Here is a 14167-nt window from a genome sequence, read left to right as displayed (position 1 = left end):
AGCTGTCCTCTCAGGATATTGGCAGAAAGCTTCAGCTTGTAGTATTAGGGTTGGATGCTAAAAGAGAAGAGAGAGATCGGAGGCTCGGAGCTCTCTACTGTCCAGTATCATTTCTCGGGAAGGCTCCCCTTGTCGATCCACACGTGCTGCACGGCGCAGACTGGTCGGATCGCTCCCTGATGCACGGACAGACATGCGACAGCAGTCACCAACAGGAACCAAAAGTCTGAGTGACAGGCTGCGTGAAAAGACTCTGGGGGGAGCCGGCCGTGATAACTAAACTACAGACGTGAAAGAAAGACGGGGCTGTGACGCGGGCCAAGGAGCTCGAGGTTCGTCTAGGCCACTCATCCTTGTCCGTGTTGCAACCCTAATGCATACTGCTTCACATCACGGGCGATGCTTATTGGGCTGTCACCCGCTCGGCAGGTCCCGTTGGGCGTTGGGCGCGCGTTTTGTCACACTTAGTCGATTGTCGCTGTCCAACGAATGCCAAGTTCTTTGTTGGGGTTAGTGGATGCATTTTCGGGTGTCAAAAATATGTAAGAGTGCAAAAAGAGAAATGACAAGAGTGGGATTCGAACCCACGCCCCTTTCGAGACACGGAGATTGATGATAACCAATCGGATTCGGGTGGACCTGAACCGTGCGCCATAGACCAACTCGGCCATCTTGCCTTGTATGGAGTTCTTGATGGTCATGCTATATAGAAGGAGGCTGCGGGAAGCGATTTAGTTGATGTGTCTTCCAGTTCTGCCAATGTTTGCCTGTGGCATAAACATTGGTGTACACCCCTAGCTCCTGCCATCCTAAGCTTCTCAACGGCCCCGACATCGGCCATGTTTCAACTGACAAGCTCCTCACGTCGGCCAGTTCAATGCCGATCCAGATGTAAACGAATTCCGCATCCTTCCAGGAGCCAATAACCATGCCCTAACTCCCTATGACTCGTGCGTCTGGCGCCACGTTGGAACTTCTTTTGAGTTGTGGCGCCGATATCGGACCCCAAACTACTTGACGCTCTGCCCAGCTTGCGAGGTATATAAATCAATGAAATCGCAGTGCCAACCTCACCACATCAGAAACCAATATTCTCTTCTCAAGGAACTCTCTAGCAAATTACTCAGATCAAGCTCCACACCTCCATATTTACGTTTATATCTTCCCGAATCATTTCGACCATGGCTGGCAAAACAGAGTCAGCAACTTACACTCATGGCCACCACCCCTCAGTCGTGCGCTCGCACAGCTGGCGCACCGCAAAGAACTCAGTCGGCTTCCTGCTACCACACCTCAAGCCAGACATGAAGATCCTGGACATTGGCTGTGGGCCCGGCACGATCACTGTCGATTTGGCATCCTACGTGCCCAATGGCCACATCACTGGCCTCGAGCGGGTCGGCTCAATCCTGACACAGGCTCGCAAAAACGCACAAGAAAAGGGCGTCAGCAACATCGATTTTGTTGAAGGCGACGCGAACGGGCTGTCCTATGAGGACGATACTTTCGACGTCGTGTTTTGCCACCAGGTTCTGCAGCACGTCGGTGATCCTGTCGGCATGCTGAAGGAAATGAGTCGTGTCGCGAAGCCCGGCGGCATCGTTGCTGCGCGGGAAGCTGATTATGGTGTCTTTGTATGGTATCCTGAGCTTCCAGGGCTGAAGGAATGGCAGAATTTGTATGATGCTGCTGCGCGACGGAACGGCGGAGAGCCGAATGCTGGTCGGATGCTGCACGTTTGGGCACGGAAGGCTGGTTTGCGCGATGTGAATTGTAGCTGCACCTCGTGGTGCTATGCCACGAAGGAGGATACTGATTGGTGGAGTGAGTCGTGGTTTGAGCGGAGTGTGGCGTCGTCGTTTGCGACGACAGCGACGGAGCATGGGCTTGCTAAGAAGGAGGATTTGGAACGCATTGCGAACACCTGGAAGGAGTGGGGACAGGATGAGGATGCGTGGATTTCGGTTCCGAGTGCAGAGATCCTATGCTATAAGGCGTGAAGCTCGAGTTAAAAGTGACGAGTAATAGCACAGTCGGTTTGTACGGCATATTGTTGTTGTGATTGATGGAAGTGTCCATTCTGGCCTGGCGACTGGGCGCGGGAAAGTACCATTCGCTCCTCTATAATTAGTTTCACATGAGCAGTAATCGCTTGGGCAAAATCAGCTACCTATGTCAGCGCTTTATGTGCGCCTTTCCGTGTTATGAAGTAACTACTAGATGCAGAATTTTGAAAACGACGTGTGCCATTTCCTGGAGGATACCACGAACAGGGGCAAAGACTCGGCTCAGAATGCCGGGCCGACAACTGGAGGGTTGCTGCTAGTTGCAGCACGGAGCGGGGGAAAGTCGCAGGACAGTGGCAATCGACGGCCTCGAATAACCTTACTTGCGGCCATCTGTGGCAGTTCGCTGGCCGTGTGCTACTTGAAAGGAGTATATGATTACCATGAGATCTCAGTGTCAAAACGCCGAATTCAAGGTGGAGGGCCGAGCCAAGGCAGAAATATCAATGTTGATGTCAGAGATATATTTTTGGCGACAAGTTCCATGAACTAGTGGCTGTCCACAATGGCCTGTGGCGTGATGAACTCAAAAGAACCGATGGATGCCACTAAGAATAAGCATAGCCATTCCCTACCCACTCCGAAGAGCCGCCGTGCCTGGTCCAAACTGGAAATCACACCCAATCTTGCTGGTGCACGGGGCAGACCAGGCCCGATCGGTCTGCGTCAAGCTTTCAAGGGAGCCGAGGATCGACACCGCCAGAAGGGGGCATCGAATGCGCATGGGCGATAGCAGCACAAGCTATCCGCTGCGGTCGGTGATTGGCAGCGTTTAAGAAGGAACCGGGCGAGTCTGAATCTCCACCGAGGAATCGTAGCAGTCGATATGTCCTCATCTCATCGGCAGCGACAGTGACAGAAGCGGTGAGTGAAGAGGACAGGTCATCTTATTGTATCGCTGGAGTAGTGAACTGTTATGGTTGTGAATCATGATGTTGTTGTCGAGGCAGAACGCGCCAATGTGATTCTGCTCCGGTGACTTCATCTGCTCCCGTCCTCTTCTCTTTTCTCTCCTTCTCCCCGCCACATTCCCAACCGTCTTCCTCTTCCATTCTTCTCTCTTTCTTCGCGCCAGGACGTAACCACCAGCAATCATCCTCCTCCCCCAGTTCCACCTCCTTCATCCATTCTTTCTTCCAAGGCGGTGACGGCCGATCGGCGTCGAGTGTACGACCCTGGAACCTCCCGATCCTTTATCTACTCTTGCTTCTGGATCCCGGCCATCCACCCGACCTGCTGCTCGCTCAACCTGTAAGATTCCGCTCTCCCCGAACGTGATGCCCTCTGCCCGGTCTTCCCCCCAAATGTCAATTCCTCCACTAACGTGTGTCCTCTCCTCGTCGTGATCTCAGCTCCTTCGCTCGTCCACTGGCAGTCCTTGTTCTAGGCCTGGGATCCTCTTCCCACTCAGCAGCCACACCTCTCCCCTGCCCCCGCTTCCCGTCTATTCCGGTTGCGAGGATTGACCAATGTGCTATCCATGTCAAATCCGCCGTCCGCTCCCGAAGACTCCTTGCCTGATTCCCTGGTGACACCTGCTGCGCCGGCCCAACATGATTGCCCCAAGGAGACCGAGCTCCCTCCAAGGAGCCCACGTCACCACCCTGCGCACGACCAGCAGTTGTCCCAGGGGGATCAAGAGGCGCCTTCCCCGTCCCGTGCCGAATCCCCCACGGTCCCTCATCAGTGGTCTCAACCCGTGTCCACTTTCGCACTAAAAAGGAGCACAACGGCGCCGTTGGAGAAGCTGGCGCGCGCCGACGATGCTTACCATCCCCAACTGTCAGAGCGCGACAGCATCTTTGCAACCCACTACCTGCCATCTGACAGTGGCGCGAACACCCCGCAATTGCCTCCGTATGCGGCTCCAGACAATGACCACGTTCACTTGATCCCTGCCCTTGACGATGCACCCGTGCCTCCAAATCCACTCTCCAAGGTCTCCTCCCCCCACGGTTCTCGCGTCGACCCTTCCCCCATGGAGGTTGACGTCCGCAGAAATTCCCCGTTGCGCCCCTCACCTCTCTTCCCACACTCTCATTCCCGACGCCTATCTCTTTTGCGCTCTGCCATCTCATCCACCGATCAGCCACCAGAAGAAAGTTCACAGCCTCCGGCGGGGCACCGCCCTGAACAGGGGCCCAAAGTGCCATTGAATGAATTAGGTGCGAAGACTGGTCGCCCGCAGGAAACCGAAAGAACTCTCTTTCCCTCTGCACTACATGATGTTTCACACCCTCCTTCGACATTGACAGAGCCCCCAGCAGGCCACCATCGACCCACGGTCCGTCGGGGGAGCGTCTCTTTCTCTTCGGGCGATACATCTCGAGCTGCACCTGCTCCTGAGCGAAGCTCCAGCAAAAGCCGTCGTGGGCGAGTGGATAACTCGATAGAGGCAAATCTCACCAACGTGGAACCGGCCTCCAATGTGCGCAGCCGTAAGTCCAGCCACTACTTGGGCCTCTTCAAAGAGAATACTACCTCCCCTGATCGGAAGAGAAGGGAAGACCGTGGTCAGCAACATGAAGAGCCCTCAGAATTGATGGACCGCGCTATGGATCAGGAACCGGAGTCCTTGCACACGCTCTCGGAGGAAGACTCCTCGCTTCGCAAGAGCGTGTCTCTTCCCACACTAGGGGATGGACCCGCGTTTGAACAACCGTCTATTGCTGAAGTACCCCAGCCTGTGCACCAGGACTCGCCCTCTAAGCGCCCACGGGCACTGCCCCGGAGCCTGCTAGAAGAGATTCGAAATTTCCATCTCACACCGGGTGGTAGCCGGGGGTCGTCATTTTCCAGAAGTATCCCAACGCAGTATTCTGAACGCAGTCACGACTATTTTCAAAAAGATGTGGTTGAGGTTTTGACTGAATTACCAAGCTCACAGGAGCAAGGAGAACGCCGAGATTCCGATACATTTGAAGACGAGGAGGAAGAGAATGAGCAGATCTCCTCGGCCGTTTACTTCCCTCACGAGCGCGTCGTGGTGCCCGAAGGGGTTAATGACTTACAGACGTTCGTTCAAGATAAACGAGGCGTGCAGCCAGTTAAACTGGAGGCCGCAGAGCAGGGCCGTGAGTTGAGGCTGGTGCCCAAAGAACGTAGCACTCCTCCGGAACAGGAAGTCAGCCATGTGGATATATCCTTACGATCTAAAAATGAAAGTAAGATCCTGCACGGTGATCTTCAAGATCTTCAGTCGCCGCTGGAGACTGTGCCGGAAAAATCCCTGAGTACCATCTCCGAACGCAGTTATGACTCAACGTGCGAGTCCGAGGTTGTATCTGCGGATGACAGCGGGCCGTCCGGTCTGGATGAATCCAGCTTGACCGACGATGCTGAGGTGACGCCGACCGCGACGCCCACTCAGCGCTCACGATTTCCTACCCGGCGCAAGGCCCAGAATCAGAGCCCTTTGGGAGCCGTGGAGTTGAAGCCGTACAGACATCAGGTTGGGGGCCACACTACCGTGTTCCGCTTTTCGAGACGGGCTGTGTGCAAGCAGCTCAATAACCGAGAGAATGAATTTTATGAGCGGATTGAACGCAGACATCCTGATATGCTGGTGTTTCTTCCAAGGTATGTGACACTGTTTTGAGGGGATGCGCATTAGGGGCGAAATCGGATCTAATCCCTGCTTATAATGTTTGATGCTGATTATCTTTACTAGATACATTGGCGTCCTGAATGTGACATTCTCAAAAACGCCCAAGCGGTCAAAGGGCCACCCCGAACAAGCTGGTAGCCTCTTTTCGGATGCGAGACAGACAAATGGAGCTTCTGCTCTTAGTTCACAGCTTTTGGACAGGCCAGAACCCCAACGCATTGTTAGCCAGAAACAGGTTACCGGGGTGATCCCCAAAGTCATACTTGAGAATAATCGCCATATCATTCCAGCCGACCTTTTTGAGCTTCCCCAACGACCACGATCAGCCCATGATGCGATAATGGGCCGAGCTCGTTCTGTTGACGGGCTCGGAAACTTTACGACTGATTCCGACTCCTCGACCCTCAGCAAGCACAAGAAGATATGGGGAGCTACTTCTGTTAATCGGAAACTTCAAGAATCGGTTCTCCGTGAAGTGTTCAGTCCCCCGGCAATTCACCACCATCGACGCCATGCTCGTGGTCATATTCATCTACCAAGAACAACCTCGGATTTTAGCCAACGGCGACAAAACTTGTCGGTGGACCATACTTCTAGCAGTCGCCGTATTCCACCTGGACGGGTTGAGGCCCTGAAATCCCCAGCAATTGATATTGTTCTCCCTCCCACCGAAGGCCCTTCCCTATCGTCATCAGCGTCTACTGCGTTGGAAGCCAATAATCGCAATCGTCTTGAGAAAATTCGAACCGAGGAGCAACAGCCGCACCGCGCAAGAGATCTCAACAGAGGCCCGCACATGAGACGACGCCATTCTGGGAGTGGCTTGCAGAGACGAAAAAGCATCAATTCCGGCGAGGTCGGAGATCTGATGTTCTTCGATGATGATGGCTACGGTGGAGACCGAGAGGATGAAATATTCTCTATGGAAGGGGATGTTTCTATGCCTCTTTCTCAAATATCTCCGACAAAGGCCTCCGCTTCTTCAGCGTCGGAAAGTACCTCGACCAGCGAACCCCGAGCCTCCGAATCAGTGGGGTCTGACAAACCGTCTTCTCTCTCCTCTCACGATCGAGCAAAGGATGATGTGAGCGCTCTGCCCAGCAACCCAAAAGAGGCGCAATTGAGGAAAGATGAACGGGTTCAATTCTTCCTTCTTTTAGAGGATCTGACGGCTGGCATGAATAAGCCATGCGTGCTGGACTTGAAAATGGGAACCCGACAGTACGGCATTGAGGCGAATGAGAAGAAAAAGAAATCGCAGAGACGCAAGTGCCAGTCCACCACCTCGCAGCAGCTTGGCGTGCGACTCTGTGGAATGCAGGCCTGGAACGTCAAGAAGCAGGAGTATACCTTCGAGGACAAATACTTCGGACGAGATCTGAAGTCCGGCCGAGAATTCCAGGATGCACTCACCCGTTTTCTCTATGATGGTGTTAGCTATGCCAGCGTGGCCAATAAGATCCCGGTCATCTTGGAAAAGTTGTCTTTGCTGGAGCATATGATTCGGAAACTAGAGCATTATCGGTTATATGCGAGCAGCCTCTTGATTCTCTATGATGGAGAGCAGTCGCCTCCCGAAAAAGGATCTTCTCAGGACGGCCACAACAACACCGATGTCCAGTTGAAGATCGTTGACTTTGCCAACTGCGTTACGGGTGAGGATGAGCTACCTCCCGATACACCCTGCCCTCCCCAGCACCCACATGACATTGACCGTGGCTACCTCCGCGGCCTGCGCACCCTGCGGATGTATTTCCAGCGGATCATGAAAGAAGCCACCCAAGACGAATTCGTGGAACGCGGCGAAGGCGAAGTCAGTGCGCTGGACTCCCAACCGGGGCCTGGTCGCGGGTCACGCTCGGTCCAGTATTGGGATGACAGCGTGATGGAGAGTGACATCGGCGAAGTCAGCTTTTAGCATGTTTCGATCAGCTCAGCATCGAGCTGTGGCTGTCACATCCAACTCCTTCTCACCATTTCTCACGCCACTAACCAATTACGGATACGGTTTCCAACCTTCCTACCGACTTTTCCCCCACTTGATTACAATTCCGTCGTCCTATTGCGATACCAACCAACATTACTCGCCTAATTTGACGAATGCAGAACTTGACTTGCGGCGGAGTGATACGAACTAACGACCTGCTACATGGATGACGTTTGTTTCCCTTCCTTTGATGCGACCCTTGTTTATGCCTGGATGCATTTAGAGCCGGTATGGGAGTAACCCTTTTTTCTTTCATTATTCTTGTCTTCTTTTCTCGCGCCGTGTATGACCTGATTCTTTTTTCGACTCCCTTGCTTCCCTTCCCGGTCCTGTCTTGTTTTCGATAATACCCCTCTGCCCCAGGCACCCTTTCTCTAGTCTGTCCTATCGCATGGTCCTCTGGTCTCTGGTGTTACCTGTACATGGATATCAATTCAATCCCAACAGTTCTTAGACAAGTATGAGATCCAAATGGCCATTTCACGAGCGATTCGATCACCTGTAGTCACGCTCCTCATTATCTTCGATTATTTTTGAGGTTAAACTTCGACCAAAAGTGGAGGACTAGCATGTTGAGTAACGTCAGAAAGGGCTGTTAGAAAAGCTGGTGAAAAGTATACGGAAATCAGGAATGCTGAGAGTATTCAAGATATCGCAGGGTTGGTAGAGAGATGGAAAGTATATTAAGGACACTCATTGCTAGTTAAATGATTGCTTCCAAATATTCAGTGATCAATTGAAGTATTCATTGAATAGGTCCAGCACCTAACGGCAGTATCAAGTGCCTCCTTTTCTCTCTCTTTCAAGCACCAGATTGTGTAGTTCCGGATCACGTGCTTGATAATGATAAGCCTCGGGCGCATCTCCACTTTCAGGCATCTCCAACTCCGACTCCGACTTCGACTCACCTTCACTCGAGACAAGGCCGACTCTCTTTGCGATTGCGGGGGGCTGTTCACTGTGTGTGATCCAGTATCTGTGATATGCCCAGTTCGTTCCTGCGCTGCCTTTCGACATAGAGCAGCACCGAGCTCGGGGGCCAGCAACTGATCCGCCCAGCTGACGCCATTCGCGATCGAGTCACACGCATACCTCCCAGCCTCCACCGCATTCACTCCAAGAACCCACTCCTTAAGCCTTTCAATTGCTCATTTTATCCATCGTGCTCTGATTGCGAACACATTGCCGTGAGGGGAGCCACGATGACCGGCACCAATGGCCAAACCAACTCATCCATCGATAAGCGGGACTTTGACGCAAACCGGCCACCACTCCGCAATATAGACCCAGAGCCAGAGGATGAGGATGGACCTACAAGATCAGAAACAAGATCTGAACGCCTATGGTCATCGCGACCAACATCGCGCCGGTCGCGAGTTTCTTTCAGCGACGGTGGCCACCCGGGTAGTGATGATGGTCTTTTCAGCGACGTGGTCGAGGGGATTGTGGAGCGTGATCGTCGGAAAATACAAAAGGAGATGGTGCGAGTGTGTAGCTTTGCGTGGGGCGTTGTGAGTTGGTATGGAGAATACTTGGCTTTGCCTTGATCGACTATATTTCTTTTGCTAACTTTGTTTCCCGCAGTCTCGGTGCTGGCAGTATCACGGCCTTCTCTCTGTATGGCCATCTGATGCTTACGCGTCTCCGTTACTCCCAGCTACAAGTCAATGCTGTCTCGATTGCGGCGGAGATCTCGATGTACCTGCTAGTCCCTCTGTTTGGCTACCTCTGTGATCGGTACAGCCCGTCGCCATTATCACTCTTCTCCGGCTTCGTGTTTGGTCTTGGGTATCTTCTGGCTGCATTTACCTATAAGAGCGGACCACCTACCGACGTTGGCGGGTCGGGCTGGCCATTCTGGGTGATGATCGTGGCTTTTGTTCTAATCGGGATGGGCACGAGCTGCATGTATCTAGCGGCCGTCGCGACATGTGCCAAGAACTTTGGCAGAGGCAAACATAAAGGGATCATGCTGGCTGTTCCAATTGCTGCTTTTGGCCTTAGTGGTATGTGGCAAAGCCAGGTGGGCACTTATCTGCTGTACGAGCGACAAGCCGATGGGACCAGGGGCGATGTCGATGTATTTCGGTACTTTCTGTTTTTGGCCATCTTGCTCTTTGCTATCGGCATCATTGGTACCTTTGGGCTGCGTATCGTGGATGAAGAAGAGGTGAAGTATATTGATGAGACTGTTGATGAGTTGGAGCGCAGTGGCCTGCTGGAAGACAGCGAATTCTTCCGGCCCCGGAGCGAGGTGAGGGCTGCCGTTGAATATGGCACGTTCTCTTCCACAGCCGACGAGGAACAGGCGGCGACCTTGTCAGACGAGGAGCGGGACGAACGCAGACGCGAAAAGGAGAGAGAAGAAGAGGAGCGACGGAAGAAGAACTGGTTGCTAAACTACGAGACGCGGGTTTTCCTCCAGGACCAGACGATGTGGTGGCTGGCCGCCGGCTTCTTCTTGGTCACCGGCCCTGGCGAGTCCTATATCAACAATGTATGTGTTCCCACTGACCCGTCGAGGAATCTTTTTGACTGATATCATATCCAGCTGGGTACCATCATTCCAACTCTGACACCTTTATCCTATGCTCCCAACGCCTCACCCCCAGCTGGCCTGCCATCTACGCACGTCACCATCGTTGCATTAACCTCGACTCTCGCTCGACTGGCCACAGGCTCCCTCTCAGACTTCTTCGCTCCTCCAGCAACGCATCTATTCCCTGGAGGAGCGCGCCACCGACCCAGCTCATTCCTGTCCGACACCCCATCACGCCTGTCTTTCTCCCGCATGATCTTCCTTCTCCCTTCGGCCCTCCTCCTCTCAATCGGCTACCTAATCCTCGCCTCCCCACTTCCCCTCAAAGAACCCTCCATCTTCCACCTAACCACCGCCCTCGTGGGACTCGGCTACGGCGCCGCCTTCTCCCTCACGCCCATTATCATCTCCGTCGTCTGGGGCGTCGAGAACTTCGCTACGAACTGGGGTATTGTAGCTATGATGCCTGCTCTGGGTGCTGCGCTCTGGGGCGTCATCTACTCCCGGGCTTACCAGAATGCGCTGGATGACGGATCAGGCTCTGGTTTGCCTGATGGCCAGTGCCATGGCTGGGGTTGTTATGGGTACTGGGCTGTTGGCTGCACGGTTAGTGTTTGGGCCGCATTGGTGGTCTGGACTGCTGCTTGGCGGAAGTGGAAGAGGAATGGCGTTGTTGTCTAGTCCGCCTTCTCGTCTCTGCGGTCTTAATTTTGGAAATTGGTCTGCTCTTTGGCGTTTTGATTTAGTTTCAGCGTGCTTGGTATACATGGCTGCCACATGATTGGTTTCATCTCGCACTTCGACTCATGTTTTTTTCTCTGCTCCCCGCTTCCCCTTGATATACATTTTGCAGAATTGGTGCACATGCCGGATATCATCTTCCGAATAAGCTTGTTTTTGTGTGGCCTGGACCGATCCACCGAAGCTCCAAAATACGCCTCTCTTATACTTGCTAGAAAATCTGGAGAATCAATAGCTACCCCATATAAACTAGAATGAGCTGCGCTGTTACGGATCATTCCTAGGAACGGTATTCATAGTAACGCACATAGTTGAGTTTTCTTACACGTTTGTGCCTTAGGCGACCCTTAGGCGTCCCTTAGGCGCCCCTTAGGTCGACTTGTTAGTCTCAGAGCTATTGACTATTGGATGACTCTCGGCCAACCACAACAAAGGTAATATCTTTCAGCAATTTGCATCGAGAATATAGCCCCATAGTCACATTCCCATCGTCATATCTCAGGATCTGAATGCTAGATCGCCGGCTTTACATAATAGATGCCTAATCAACACAGCCTTGCATCCTCGCCATTACAAAACTCGGGTGCAGTGAGTTTGGTCAAACATAGGCAGCAGCCTTACACTACTGCCTGCATATAGTCATCTGCACCCTACCTTGTGTGCATAGATTCGAGTCAGACATTAGCCCCCAAAAAAGAGGTCTACAAATATGCAAGATGATTGGTTAAGCAAAAGCAAAGCATTGATAGCAAAGCATCAAGACATAGAAGGCTCTCAGAGAGGAGTAGAATTTGTAACTAACTAGGCAAAAATAGGGTGTATTATATTGGAATCAGGGTCAACAGCGAAAGTGGAGTGTGGAGTGATGATTAACGGGAACCTTGTAGTTCTATCATTACCTGCACCAGACTTCAGGGTCCATGTGAATTCAGGCCAAACTTGCGCCTCCACAACCGTGTCGATCCGTAGATCGACATTATTCTTGCGAAGGATTTGGAATTTGGAAGCCCTTTTTGGGGGGTGGCGGGGTTGGGGGACTAATACTGCATCGATAGATATAAAAACATGAGATTTTCCTTCGATTTAACACAGATCAAGACTCTACAAGTCAATTTTGCTACTCAAGAAGTCTCTTTCCTGCCTCCTGCCTTTCTCCTACAATGAGATACACTGCGTTGATGGGCCTTTTCGGTAAGTCTTTCCTCCGTCCTCCATGGATAGGACGACATCACCTAACGTTTAGACCTAGCCCTTGAGGCACTCGCTCTGCAAGTTGGTAAGCGAGCCACGACCAAGCCACCTCACCTTAGCTCTACGCTTTCATCCACAACATCCACAACATCCGCACCATCAACGACGACGACTATCGACCCAGCGCACCAAACCAACAAGGATGCGTTGTGCGACAATGGTTTCACTCGCGAGAACTGGCGAAAATATGACATGGATTACTGGTTGGAATACTGGTAAGAAAGCGAAGAGTCATTGCTACATGTTCGTTTTCATAAACTGTCTCTAGGTCTTCTTCTTACCCTATGTCGGTCGATGGTGGAAATGTTACATCCGGCACCGACTGGGTGAACTTTCTAGCGGACATGACCGGGAGTCTTACAAACGTACATTGCGAAGTAGGGAGTGGACAGTGCCATCTTGGCAGTCTTAGTGACACAGACGCGTGTAAAAAGAATCCGGAATGGACGCCAATGCTCTTCTTTGCTCTCTCTGCTTGCGAGAACCTTTTCGACTGGTATTCAGGCGTCAACAGTGCGCTTCAGAAACAAGCAAATGATTTCCAAACCCAAGTCATGGGTATTGTCACAACTTTTACACCTCATGATGTGTCTGGCGTACGACCTTCCCTAACCTACCCTATGTTATTTACATTATATTAACTTTTCGACTTAAACAGAACTCCGCATCTGCAGCATTAACAATGATTGGTGGTCTCCTAGGGGCAATTAGTGGTCTTCTAGGGCCTTTAAGTGCAGGGGGTTCAGCTGGTGCTGGATTCGCAAGTGGTGTTATTGCTTTTGCAAATGGTGCACAAAGCGCAATGCAAGCAAACTACGCACAGCTGTAAGTTTGATTTTTCCTATCTTCTATCCTCTCTTATCTTCTTTCCTCTCTTATTCTATCCTAACGATGTGATAGTTTGCAAAACGAGCTTGACACCTATAGCTCAGTGGAGGACTTGGTGGGACGATCTATTACGCTAATGCAAAATGCCACTCTTATGGTCGTCGAGAACGCAATCAACGTTGTTCCCGATAATAGCGGACAGGGCACAGGGTACTTTTGGTATGATTTTACAACTAGTGCCCCGTACCTCATGCAAAATGGCACCTTCGCCGAGGAGTTAGGGAATTATGACTATAATATCCTAAGCGGCCAACTCACACAGTATGTTAACTCGAGTGCTGTAGCTGCTGCTTGGGTTCAGCAAGACGTCTTTATTGCAAAGCGAACCGACGATATCAATGGCATAGCTCCCTGTGATATAGACCTCGACAAGCTCACTGGTGCTCGTGCATGTTCACCTGATGGGAGCACGGCCTACTTTTTCATGGTTAGCCAACAGTTTTCACCCTCCTATTCCTGGGGCTCCTATGAGGGGGTTCCAGGAGTAACAAATGTTGGAGATTACGGACTCGATCTATACACTATGGCTACGGCAGCGGAGTGGATTCAAGACAACTACTTCAACTCCTCGGGATACCTTCCTAATATTTCACCCACCGATATGGTCAAGGCATTCACGTCGCAGTATGATCCTTTGCCGAACGGTTACTTTATCAATCTCCCTATCCTGGATGCAGATGGACTGAGTCCCCCAGAAACCTATGGCGATGTTGTGGAAGAGGTTAGTACTGTACACCCGATATTTGAACTTGGGCTATGCACTAACTATCTGTTGAACAGGCCCTCTTCCTTATTGAGGTCGCGTCCCAGCTTCCAAATATTGATAACTGGCCATACTCTATTCCTTATAATCTCAATAATTGAGCTCACTATGCCCAATTTTGTTTGATTATGCGGCTGCAGAGGTGTAACGGATGAACTTGTTGCATACTGGTTATACTCTTTCCAACCTTATACCCCTAGAACTCCGTGCTAGCCAAATATTATAACTGATATACTGTATGCAGTTAATTTTGGTTTTTATACTGATTTGTTTGTTTTTATTGGGACATATTCATGGGACATATTCAACATATCGTCTGCTGATT

General features: G+C 51.6%; 5 protein-coding genes across 5 annotated transcripts; all 5 read left to right on the top strand.

Annotated features, from left to right (window-relative positions):
- Window positions 1-1181: 1181 nt before the first annotated feature.
- Window positions 1182-2000, top strand: N7510_004240 (class I SAM-dependent methyltransferase; the record flags this gene model as incomplete). The annotated part of the gene is made up of 1 exon (XM_056976166.1): window positions 1182-2000. One exon carries the CDS (start codon window positions 1182-1184, stop codon window positions 1998-2000), a length of 819 nt encoding a protein of 272 aa, XP_056836122.1.
- A 571-nt stretch (window positions 2001-2571) lies between these two features.
- On the top strand, window positions 2572-2799 carry N7510_004239 (uncharacterized protein; the record flags this gene model as incomplete). Its single annotated transcript, XM_056976165.1, has 1 exon — window positions 2572-2799. The coding sequence occupies one exon, from the start codon at window positions 2572-2574 to the stop codon at window positions 2797-2799; it is 228 nt and encodes a 75-aa protein (XP_056836121.1).
- A 747-nt stretch (window positions 2800-3546) lies between these two features.
- Window positions 3547-7591, top strand: N7510_004238 (inositol polyphosphate kinase KCS1; the record flags this gene model as incomplete). The annotated part of the gene is made up of 2 exons (XM_056976164.1): window positions 3547-5645; window positions 5737-7591. 2 exons carry the CDS (start codon window positions 3547-3549, stop codon window positions 7589-7591), a joined length of 3954 nt encoding a protein of 1317 aa, XP_056836120.1.
- A 1271-nt stretch (window positions 7592-8862) lies between these two features.
- N7510_004237 (MFS transporter) lies at window positions 8863-10880 on the top strand (the record flags this gene model as incomplete). Its single annotated transcript, XM_056976163.1, has 3 exons — window positions 8863-9179; window positions 9245-10157; window positions 10212-10880. The coding sequence occupies 3 exons, from the start codon at window positions 8863-8865 to the stop codon at window positions 10878-10880; spliced, it is 1899 nt and encodes a 632-aa protein (XP_056836119.1).
- Window positions 10881-13155: 2275 nt separating this feature from the next.
- On the top strand, window positions 13156-13968 carry N7510_004236 (uncharacterized protein; the record flags this gene model as incomplete). Its single annotated transcript, XM_056976162.1, has 1 exon — window positions 13156-13968. The coding sequence occupies one exon, from the start codon at window positions 13156-13158 to the stop codon at window positions 13966-13968; it is 813 nt and encodes a 270-aa protein (XP_056836118.1).
- Window positions 13969-14167: the final 199 nt, after the last annotated feature.

The sequence above is a fragment of the Penicillium lagena genome, assembly GCF_028827675.1.
Source record: "Penicillium lagena strain IBT 129212 chromosome Unknown utg000002l_segment0_segment0, whole genome shotgun sequence".
NCBI classification, from domain to species: Eukaryota; Fungi; Ascomycota; class Eurotiomycetes; order Eurotiales; family Aspergillaceae; genus Penicillium; species Penicillium lagena.
This window is presented reverse-complemented; position numbering and strand designations above follow the sequence as displayed.